Source organism: Kryptolebias marmoratus, linkage group LG6 (assembly GCF_001649575.2).
Source record: "Kryptolebias marmoratus isolate JLee-2015 linkage group LG6, ASM164957v2, whole genome shotgun sequence".
Taxonomy (NCBI): Eukaryota; Metazoa; Chordata; class Actinopteri; order Cyprinodontiformes; family Rivulidae; genus Kryptolebias; species Kryptolebias marmoratus.
This window is the reverse complement of record NC_051435.1, coordinates 26,397,074-26,409,090: the sequence shown is the minus strand read 5'-3', so window position 1 is coordinate 26,409,090 and position 12,017 is coordinate 26,397,074. Positions and strand designations below refer to the sequence as shown.

The 12,017-nt window shown below is 40.0% G+C and overlaps 1 protein-coding gene across 1 annotated transcript; it reads left to right on the top strand.

Annotated features, from left to right (window-relative positions):
* Nucleotides 1-2,979: 2,979 nt before the first annotated feature.
* nyx (nyctalopin) lies at nucleotides 2,980-10,361 on the top strand. Its single transcript, XM_017429041.3, has 5 exons — nucleotides 2,980-3,219; nucleotides 3,379-3,443; nucleotides 6,547-6,842; nucleotides 7,112-7,416; nucleotides 8,139-10,361. Exons 2-5 carry the CDS (start codon nucleotides 3,422-3,424, stop codon nucleotides 9,004-9,006), a joined length of 1,491 nt encoding a protein of 496 aa, XP_017284530.1. The 5' UTR covers nucleotides 2,980-3,219; nucleotides 3,379-3,421; the 3' UTR covers nucleotides 9,007-10,361.
* The last annotated feature ends 1,656 nt before the right edge of the window (nucleotides 10,362-12,017 follow it).

Below are 12,017 nucleotides of genomic sequence, written 5' to 3'. Positions count from 1 at the left end.
GGCACAACGACAAACTGCATCCACAGCTGGGCTGAAGATCAGGGGCCTTCTGACTCGGTGTGAGAAAAACTTTGTTTCTAAAGTAGGTTTTAATTTCCAAACCAGTTTATCAATGTGCGATTTAAAGGATAGATTCTCATCAATCAGAATACCTAAATATTTGTAGCATTTCAGCCCCTTGAACAGTCAACAAGCTGGGGCGGTTCGGTGAAAGCTGCTTACCATTTGAAAATAGCATAGCCACAATATATGAGAAACAAATAGCACCAGGCTCTATGTACTGTAAGTGTGAACTGCTTCTTTTAATATGTTAAAGGGAAAAGACAAACATTTTTCTACTTTGATACACCCTGTGATGAAATTGAAATGGCAGAAGGAATTAAGGAGTAAGATAGTCTGTCGTCCTGCATGGCGCCATGAAGCAGCGACCTGAAGGCATCAGTATAAATCCAGAAGGCGGAGGTGGTCTCCCTACTTTAACCTCTCCCACAAGGACTGCAGGTCCCCTCTGCTGGAACCGCATTATTTTGGAGCAAACCTTGACAATGTTCTGAAGGCTGTTCTTATCTTTTACAGAGAGACCACCGAACTAACAAAGGAAGGAAACAGTTCAAATACTTTCAATAAAAGACTGATAAAAATGACATCAAATGTTTTATTTGTCGTTTATTGAAAGTATTTTAATTAAAACAGTTTGTTGGATTTGTGTGCTGTACTGAATCCCCTCTAATAAAAGAAGTTGCAGTATTTTACTTCAAATTTGAAGCTTTTATCAAAGACAAATCTCACTTTAACCATTTTATAACATAATTAAGGTGTCTATGACTGTAACATAATGGTATATGTGTGCAAAACCTCACTTTATTTCCTCACTTTATTTCCCTCTTAGCAGCATACCTCAATGTAAAAAAGTTTAAATTTCTAGTATATTTTTATAAAACAATCACACTGGCTAAAAGATATATAAATAAAGTGCCTAAACAAACTACTAGCACAAACTGAATTATTCTGTCACAGAAACTTTTCACATACTGTATATTGGACAGGAGAACTACAACTTCTACCTGTTCTGGTTATCTTGTAATAAAAATATAAATTTTCTTGTTTTTTTTTTTTTTTGGGGTGGGGGGGTCAAAGATACAATCTGAATTGCATTCAGGTAATGCTAAATAGCAGTGTGAATGGTGTCAGTGGGCACTGAAAAAATTTTCACTAAGATTACCGTCAGAGGTGGTCTAGAGCCCTTTTTGGTTTTTGGTAGTATGAACACAATCCGTCCTGAGCCCCACTGTGGGACTTCCGACTGAACTGACGTGACCTGACATAAACAGCAGAGTTATTACCTGGATATCTTGTCTGCTCAGCTACTATAACATTATTACATCATTACTTGTTTTTTGGCTAAAACAATAAATGAAGGGATTATCAGAAACCTCAGTAAAAATGTAGTCTTGTCAGGATTTTAGTCAAAGTGCAGCAGGGCAGTGTGCTGAGGAGTTTCTCTTTAGTTTGTTGTGATTACTTTAGAGCTGATTGAATTTGCTGTCAGTCACAGAACAACACTCTGACCAGCTTGGATGTTCATTTTACAGTGAAGATACAGTATGTAAAACAGCTGATGGCTGTCAGTGCACTGCTTTACTGGGGAGGATTTTTATGGGTTCAAATCTTCAATCTGGCACCACTAATCATTGCCTTATATTTCTCCCTTCTGTCATCAAGAGATACTGTAACTGTAAAAATGTGACTCAAATGGTTCTAAACTGTGTTAAAATAATAACATATACGGAACATATGTCCATTTTACAGAAACATCAGCAGACCTGCTGATGCCCAGTTGTGTGCCACTTGGCTGGCTGTGGCTCAGTGGTCAGAGCAATCAGGGAGTTGGAGGTTCGATTCCTAGTGTCCCTGAACCCATTGTGTGCCCCATCGGTGTATGAATGGAGTTCAGAAAGCACTGATGAGTCTCCATTGAGTGTTTTGTAGAGATTTGGTGCTGTATGAATGTGTGTGTGTGTGGTTGGGTAAATGAGGGCACAGATAGTGTTGTAAAGCCCTTTGAGTGGCTAAAAAGGTGCTGTATGAGTACAGTCCATTTACCATTACCATTTATGTATCTGCATACAGAGCAAGTAATTAACATTCAGTCACAAAACGTTTTGGGATGCGCATTTAATTCTCTCAATCAGAGGTAACCACTTGTAATAAAATGAAGGACATATAGTGCCTGAACCACTGGAGAGGATGGAGAGGGCCCAAAGAGCTGCATGTAGCCCCTAAGTTGCAGGCTGGAGACCTGTGGTGTGCTGTTTCGATCTTAAAGAGCTGTATTTGACTGGTTTGATTTGATGCTAATATGATACATGTTGGGAAACACGTGCAGAACTGTAAGCTGATAAAGAACCCTGAGCTGTATTTTATGCCTCTACAGATAGTGACTATATTGAACATTTATGTGAAAACATTACATGGTTTATGTCAAAGTTAAAAAAATAATACTAATAATTCACTTCAGATTTTGGGAGGGTTTTGCTACTCTTGAGAGGCCAGTGTGTGCTAAGGTTTCATAACCACTGTGTCAGGGATATCCGATGTGTATATCATTTCTGTGTCACGTGAAAAGAAGGTTTTAAGACCAGTAAAGTCGGGTGGACTAAGCTGGAGAGAAAGACAGCAGTTCATACAGAATAAAAAACGAACAAACTGTATTGATTGCACTACTGTAGGTGTACTTATCTCTCCTTCTGTTTCAACATTTGTGTTTCTCACAAGCCTTACCTTTAACTTTGTGCTCTCTTTGAGAGTGTACATAGTGTGTTGTGTGTGTGTGCATGTGTGCGTGTGTGTTTGTAAGTCACGTCTATTTCTGTGGTTTGTAACGAGAGCTTCACTTTGCTTCTGTAATCCTGCCATCTCCATCCCCATCCCTCCTTCCATCACTCCATCCAGGGGATTTGACTGCCATTAAGAGATAGCTTTTTGGTGTGTTTGTGTGTCCCATCATTAATGCAGACACACACAACCAGTGAATTGGGGAGGATGAAGCACATCCAGCCAATGCTTTGCTGGAGGAGCATTTCAGGCAGAAGGATCCTTGATGTTCACATAGAAGGTACCCTGTGTGGACTGATGGGATGGACAGAATGGAAGCATGCGTGCATATGTGGATAGTGACTTTTAACACACATGGCTGCAACTGTGTGGAAAAAGCTACAGGTATGTTACCTCATCTCTCCATTTCTGACTTCCTTATTAAAATAATAACTAATGTAGCAGTAGCTATGTTTATATCAACCACACTTTTATTATAAATGTTTAGAATTTGCAACAGCCAATACTTAAAGTGCTTCTGTGCTCTTCTTGTGCCATTTTCAGACCTGCATTAATCTTGGCATGTTCCAGATGAGAGCCTACAGTAATGACTGTCATCATTCTTACCGGTCAGGTTCACTTTTTATCCTTACAACTGCTTCTTTATTTTTCTCTCTGAAAGAAACAAACAAACAAAAGAATACATACATATACAGTATTTATATATTTTCTCCATCGGAGTTTTTTTTTTCAGAGAACCAGAATGAAGGTGAAGTCTCAATTAAAACAATAAGTAAATGTCAGCATTATTCTCTGGCAGCTGAAAAAACAGCTATTTAACTTTCAGCCTGTCAATCAACATCCCTCATTCACCTTTTTAGTGCCTTCAGCTGTGGCAAAATAAATTTACATGGGTGATGGAGGAGCTGTGCTACATGGGACGTTTGTTCTAAATTTATGCTATATTTAATATAAATTGCATTTGTTGTATTTTGCATGTTTGCATTTACTCCGAAGTCATCTCAACAATTGTATTAATCAAGTTTGAACCTGTAGAAACCTTTCATGTAAATATTTTTTTACTTTATTTGATAAAAAACAGCCATTTTGATCAACCTTGAAAACAATTTTATGTGAGATCTTACCCTCAGAGTATGTGTTCTGAATCACTATCAGCAACTACCACACCAAATCTTAGCTCAACATCTGTAAAATATGTTTAATTATAGACATTTTCATGTTTTTGTAAGGTCAGTTAGTTGTGGCAGCCATCTTAAGACTGGTTGACTTCCAAAGTTAGTTAGTTGTAGATGTACATCCAATGATTACATTCTGAAAGTTTCATTAACCCTCTCAGGCTCAAATTAAGTTTTAGTAACAGGAAAAATCAGATATTTGGGGAAATTATCATCTGAGTAAAAAAAAGCTCATGAAATATGAATGTGGAGTAATTAGGTAAGTAGCAATTTCTGTTGCAAATCTGCAACGTCTGCCTTGAGAGGGTTAAAATCCAGTCATTTTGCTAAAATAAAAACAGAGATGTCTCCAAAAGTTAATGCTTAAGTTTTAAACAAAGATCTTGAACCATCTGTTAGCAATATGTGTTGGAGCTCAGTCATCAAATTTTACTTCAATTTCTGTAAAATTCACTGAGTTATAGCCCTTTTTTATGTTTGCTAAGTTCAACAAGCTGTGGCAGCTAACTTGAATTGGATGAACTCTAAAAGTGAAACAGTTGTACATGGTCATCCAGTGGTTACTTTCTGAAAGTTTCATTAAAATCCATCCAGTGGTTCATGAGATAATTTGCCAACAGAAAGACACACAGACTTGGCTCTTTTTAATAGAGAACCACACTAAAGTTGAAAATCTTTTAATAATGTCATCATTTCTCTGGCAGCTGACAAAAATAACTATTTACCTGTCAGTCAACATCACTCATTCAAATAAATGTGTCTTTAGGTTACTCCAGAAGGAACTGTGCTACACAGGAAGTTTGTTGTGAGCTGACGCTATAAAAATAAACTGAGTTTAAAGTTTTTTTGAAATTCATTTTTTTGCATGTTTCTGCAGGTTAGATTTGTCGCAAGTCATTTTAGTTGATTTTGAACCTAATTAATATATAACTTTTGATAATGGTTTGGTAATCAGACTAATCTGAATTTATTAGATACTAGAAAATAAAAAATATAACCAAACTGAAAGTACATAATTCATTATGTAAAAAGTCATTCAGTAATGAGAAATATTGCTCATATCTCAGATTAGTCTGTTCATTCATTCTGTGCTATAAAGGATATGGTCCATTTTTTCAGCACAGACGACTATGAACTCCAGTCTGAAAGGCCTGCACTGAGCAGTTCAAATCAATCTTTATCATAATAAAAGCATTTAGATTTTTCTTACTCTCATACAAGCTCTTCACAATCACAAAATCGTCCCCGGCAGATTGGCAGGAATTAAATCCTGCTAGCTGTGCTGAGCTTTCAGTAAGCTGTGTTCCTGTTCTTATTTTCTGTGTTTCTAAAAGGACATTTGAACCTAAAACATCCCTCCATTTAGGAATTTTACCTTGGTAAGCAGAAAAACCTAAACAGCCCTAACCTGAAAATTGTAGGTGACGCTTTTATTTATTTTTCTTAGATTAAAAACAGAAACATGTAGCGTGCACAACCGTCTAAGCATATAATAGTAAGAGCCTGCATTCTGATATGAAGACATTGCCTTTCTGCATTAAAATATCTGATTTTGTTGAATTAGACTGGGATACTAGCTTTGAATTTGATGGTGGACAGCGGCCCAGATCTGGTCCCAAATCAGTTGTTAAATTTCAATAGAATTAATATTTTTAGTTCCACACACGCTTTAGCACTTACAGTAAATAAAAGAGAAAGTAATAAATTAAATACTTGGTTTGTAATGAGGCTTTTATGGCTGCAGAGAGAAGCTCCCAGAGACCAAAATATGAAGTGTTCCACCAAGATTAAAGACAGCAATCAATACCACTAAAATCTGAAGTTCTCTTTAGGCCAGGCGTCATATGTGGCACAAAGGAATATTTACATTTAGAACCACAACAGGAAAAGGTCATTGTAGCAGTTCTCTTGTCCAGTTTTCAACAATGTGAAAAATATATTTTTGAGACAAGGAACAAAGGTAACAATCAGTAGTTGGTTAGTCTGATCATTTAACTTCCAGCCCCACAGCATGGTCTTTCTCTGAAATCCAGAAACGTAAACATTTAACCACATTTACAGCAAACTGCTGAGAGGAAGAAAACACAAAGTGGAGTTTTACAAACATATCACTCTGCGAGGAGTTTTTGGAATCAGGCATTCTGAAAAAACAGCAAAAACTGAAAATGAGAATTAAAAGCTTGTCTGTTATAAAAGGTTAATAAAGGTTTAAGTAAAAAAAAAGGTTTCAGTCAAATAAATCTCTTTTACTAGGATGCAAATATGTGGTTTATTATTTTAAAATGAGGTTCTTAATTTTCCACATCTACAGTAAAGACTCACAAAAGCATAATTATGAGGTTAAATTTTATCAAGAGGTGATAAACAAATTGTTTTTCCCCTCTTTATAATAATTTCATCTTGTCCAAAGATGTAAAAACATATTGATAAATGTAGCTGCATACATAAAGTTCCAACATGAGTAATCAGAGTACTGACAGTGATCCTGGTGCTGCTGTTTCTGTCAGACTCATGCTTCCTCCTGTCCTCTCTGCAGTGTCTGTGCTGTCCCTGCTGTCCCTGCTGCCTCAGGCGCTGTTGGCACGGTGGGCGTGTGTCCGGGCCTGTCCGCCGGCCTGCACCTGCACCCAGGAGAGGAACTGCAGCGTGCTCTGTGACCGCTCCGGCATGGCTGACATGCCCAAAGAGTTTCCCTGCGAGGCTTCTTCCATCAACCTGGAGAAGAACCGACTCCGGTTCCTGTCAGAGAGAGCCTTCGGTACTCTGCCCTCAGTCAGATCTCTCTCCCTGGACCACAACAACATCTCTTTCATTACCCCTGGAGCTTTCAAGGTCTGTCCAGTCACGTGTTCAAGGTTTTTGTTCAGTTGTGATCACATTTTCTGCATTTGCTCAAGAAACTGCCGATCATGTGACTTTTGAAGGTAATGATTGAGGCTTCAAAATAAAAGGGGCTAAATACATATGCACACTCCACTTTCCAGTTTTACACTTTTCTTTTTTTTTAGGACAAGAGAAGACTAAATAATAATTTGAGATATAATTTACAGGAAAACATTTAGCTCTGCTTTTTAACCCTCATTCTGACCTCTGTTCCACAGGGTCTTTCCAACCTGCTGGAACTGAAAATGGCTCACAACGAGTACATCAGCTACCTCCACACACGAACGTTCACAGGGCTGAAGAAGCTGCTGCGGCTGGACCTGTCCGACTGTAACCTCTTCAGCATCCCTGACCGCATCTTCATCGAGCAGACCGCGCTAAAAGAGCTGCTGTGCTTCCAGAACAACTTCCGGAGGATCCCTGGGGCTGTCAGAGGCATGGAGAACCTGACCCACATATACCTGGAGAGGAACAAAATAGAGGCAGTGGCCTACAACTCCCTGCTGGGCCTGACAAGTCTCAAGTGAGTCCTGGGCTGAATGGAACACAAACGGGTCACCATCAGGTCCTACAGAGTCTAATAGGGGCTAAATAATTCAGTCTTACAATGACTGAAGTTACAAATGTCTGAGCTGGGCCAAAACTTTCATTTACAATCAATACATACTAATAATAGCAGCCCGCTTACAAGAAAAACAAGCTGTATATCGCAAAATTGTTCATTTAAATTATTATTCCCAGTAGAAAAATAATCAAAGAAAACAATTCTAACATTTGATTGACTGATCTGTGAGAAACATTGTTCACTGCAGTATTTCTGCAAGTAAATCGGTTTTGTTTTAGTAGATTTTTACAGTAATTCATGTACAATCTGTGGGGCAAAACTCAAGGCAAACATACCCACTTTCAGAGTTCAGTAATAAATCTATTCATTTAGTTTAATGTCATCCAGACTGTTACAGCTGTAGAGTTAAAATCTCTTCAGAGGACGGGAAAGTAAGGCACGAAGAATGTGTTCTTCAGATGGTACAACACACTTACAGTATGTTTAAAATTTGTTTTAGAGAATTGTTTTGTAAAAAGATTAAATGAAGTGCTTGCATTTAGGTTTTCTTCACCAGTTTATCATCAAAAGAAACGTGTCAAACACAGCTCACCTTCATCCTGTTAGCCACGCTTTTATTTTCCTGACACCAGCTTTGCTCCTGAGTGAAAAATGAGAATTCCCCTCGCTGTTCATCTCAGGTACCTGAATCTCCAGGAGAATCGCATCAATGTGATCCACGATAACTCCTTCCAGGACCTCCTGCGCCTGGAGAACTTCTACCTCAACGACAACTTGCTGTCAGATCTGCCTAGGCTCGCCTTCAAAGGCCTCAGCCGGCTCAAGATGCTTAATCTCGGTGGCAACCAGTTGACCAATGTGTCCAAGACCTGGTTCAGTGACTTGGTTGAGCTGGAGGTCCTGTACCTGGACAGGAATCAGCTGCTGAGCATCGAGGACGGCGCCTTTGAGAACCTGACCAGCCTGATCACGCTCCACCTGAACAGCAACAATCTGACCCTGCTGCCCTTCAGTGTGTTCCAGCCCATCTACTTCCTGGCTCACTTGTACCTCTTCAGGAACCCCTGGGAGTGTGTCTGCTCCCTGGAGTGGCTGAAGCAGTGGATGGAAAATTACAAACTGGTGCGGGACATTCCCTGTGCCTCGCCTTCCTCTGTTGCTGGACTGGACCTAAGCCAGGTAGTCTTCGCCAACGTAAACGGCACGTGTGTGGACCCCGCAGATCTTAACCTGACCACGCTCTCCTCAGAGACGGTCCCGACCACACAGAACCGCTTCAACAGCCTCATCTCCAAGCTGCTCCAGCAGGAGCTCAGAGAGGAGCCGGGGAACGGGACGGAGAGCCTCCGCAACGGGACCGTGCTGGAGCCGGAGGAGGGGCAGCTGTCCGTGGGGGCTGGGGGGCAACAGGCCCGGGCCAGCCACTCACTGCTCTGCTTCACTGCAATGTGGCTCGTATCTGGTTTATTTGGCCCGTCAGATACTAACGCCTGCCTGTTCTGCACAAGAGCCGCAAAACAAATCCGACATGGAGTTCATTTTCTTTAAGTTGCACATAAGATGAAAGGTGGTTTTATTTTTCCAAGGAAGTCTGAAAGAATGTTTTACCTGTGTGAGTATGTGCTGCCAAAAGTACATACTCATGGCTGCTTCAAAAAGAGAAGGCAGATGATTGTTTTTTGTCTGTCTGTTAGCAAAATATCTCATGAACCGCTGCACAGATTATAATGAACCTTTGAGAAAATAATCTTTGCATGTGCATCTACAATTGATTACGTCAACATAATTCATAAGTCAACTGACCTTAGCAAAGAGAAAAATGGCTATTATTCAGCAGATTTTAAAGGTGTTGAGTTAACATTTGATGTGGCAGTAGCTGAGAGTCATTCAAAACAGACAATCCAAGTGCTACTTATTGTGCAAGGTCTGTGTCCTCCACCAAGCAGGTTATGTTTTTGTAGTGTCTTAAGGACAGATTTTGATGAAATTTTCAGTAAATGTTGGGGTTGTCACAAGACACCAGTGATTCAATGTTGGTGGCCATTCAAATCATGATTTGGATTGGACTATTTGTTGATGATCCTATGCCTGAGGTTTACGCTCTCCTAGTTCTGTTGGAGTCAACCCAGTTAGCGAAATATCTCATGAACCACTGCACAGATTTGAATAAAACTCTAAGAAAAGAATCACTGCATGTACGCCTACGACTGATTAACTTTTAATCAATACAAAAAGGGCTATAACTTAGTCAATTTTACAGATACTGAGCTAATATTTGGTATATTTGCATTATCTATTTACACAAGTTGTTTCAGAACATGTCCTTAGACATGCCAAATCTTTAAGGTTGCAGAATTATCTATACAATGACAGATGGATGTAAACATGCATATGGACATCATTTTTGTTTTTGCATCATTTCAGCTATTATTATGTCATCTTTACAGCATTACATGTATATTGAGTGTTTTTTTGTAAACTTATTCACATCTGTCTCTAGTTAGAGGAGATAAGAGCCCTGTAGTTCTCTCCTGAACAGATGTCCTTTCTGCTCACCGCTCTTCCTTCTGCTCTAAATGTTGGCCCAGCAGCTTTAATCTTCTTATCGCATGCAGCTCTGTCTCTGAAGGAGGGACCTTCCCAGTACTCTAGGCTGCAATGTCTGAACTGATTTAGAACTGATAACGTTTAACTGTCACATGTCAGCATGTAGACTGAGGCAGAAACTGTGTTGTTTGTTCTGCATGGTGTGGCTTGCAGAGCCTAAAGATAAAACCACTGCTTTCTTTTTACCCTGGTGAATCAGTTTTCACTGTTCTTTTTAGACACTCTGGTCACATAATATATTTTTCTAAATAAAAAGATTGCTGTTGAACCTGTGACGTGCCAGCTCACTGACTCCTTTCAGCCTTGGTTGAGGAGTTGACCCGTTTTAGAGGTGAACTCCAGTTAATCTGCGGGCCGCCCTGTTGGCCCATTAATGTGGGATTAGGTTGGGATTTAGACTACTGGGGAGGGTTAGGAAAAGCTCCGCCTCATCCCTCTCATGCAGCTGCTTTTATCCAGCACTGCTGCTAAAATGTAACAGAGAACATTCATATGGGTCACAGAGTAGATAATAGATGTGCGCTCTGAGCTACTGCTAGCAAAACCTAAGAATTTATAGCTGATGTGTCCTTAGGAGTTTCCTGTTTTGAAAACAATTCAAAGTAATATGTTTATTATTGGGAAGAGCTTTGGTATAAATATCCAATTTGAAAGCATTTTAGCATTTTAGGTCTGAGGCAATGGTTCTCAACTAGATATAGGTGGACCAGATCTGTAATGAGTGTCTCCTTCAAGTTTAAGTATCATAGAGTCTTGTCTATGATGATAGAATGGAGTGGGAAATGGATGAATGGATCAGGGCCTTGTCTGCAGTAATGAGGGCGTTGCTCTGGTCTGTTGTGGTGAAGAAGGAGCTGAACCTAAAACCAGAGCTCTTGATTTACTGGTCCGTCTACATTCCAACCCTCACCTATTGTCATGACTCATGAGGTGTGGATCATGACCGAAAGAACGAAACTTTGAATACAGGGACTGAAATAAGCTTCCTCCTTAAGGTAGCTGGGTTCAGCCTTGGAGATAAGATGCTCAGAGTAGGGCAGCTGCTCCTTTGCATTGAAAGGAGTCAGATAAAATGCTTCAGGCATCTGATTAGGATGCCTTATTCTGGTTGTTTTCCTGGTAGGAAACCATGGGGCAAACCCAGCTGGAGGAATTCTGTGTTCTTTCTGGCATGGGAATGTCTTGGGATCCCCCAGGAGGAGCCAAAGAGTTGTGCCTGGGTTTCTTTTCTAAATGTGTTGTCTCTGCAACCAGACCATGGATAAATAGCAGAAAATAAACGGATAGATGAACATGTTTCCACAATGATGCTTTCATGTACATCCATAACTGCATGACACCCCGGGCCCATCTTGGAACCGCTCTCTCAGATTTTATCAGGATGCAGCTATGCATTTAAAAGAGTATGCCTCATTAGCATGACACTACCACCACAAATCATGTCGTTACAGAACTTTGACCGCATTCATTCTTTTTCCGGTTTTGTCCTACAGAGCTGATTATGATGAGAGCAAGTGCTTCTTGTTTTATGTCTAAAAGGTGAAGAAAGAACAGCTGAGCATGGCCCAGTATTTACTGGCATGTGAAGAATGTGGATTGGTCATTGCATTAATCATTTCCTCAGAGCACTGCCAGCACATTGGGAGTATGGTGAAGTTGTAATTTAGCCATAAGGCTTATGTGGTCAGTCCTGCTTCATATTCTTGATGACCAAGCCATGCTTGTGTGTTGTCCTGTCAAGAAAACACTGCCCCACGCTCCACCCAGGACCCTGATGTGCTGCTACTACAATGATAAACCACCACTACCGCATTATCTGCCCTTAGTCAAACTAAGTTTACCTCTCTGGGAAAACTTTTGATCATGTCCGATATTTCTCAGATGGTTTTATTTTGTAGTGAACATCACTTTACTCCTTCTTGTAAAGTGTTAATTATTTATTCTTAAAAACT

Bases quoted from the DNA above. Each gene is read 5' to 3' on its own strand.
- nyx (XM_017429041.3), top strand. From the start codon at position 3,422: ATGACTGTCATCATTCTTACCG. The intron at 6,843-7,111 runs GTCTGTCCAGTC...TCTGTTCCACAG, and splicing joins TTACCCCTGGAGCTTTCAAG to GGTCTTTCCAACCTGCTGGA. The intron at 7,417-8,138 runs GTGAGTCCTGGG...TGTTCATCTCAG, and splicing joins CTGGGCCTGACAAGTCTCAA to GTACCTGAATCTCCAGGAGA.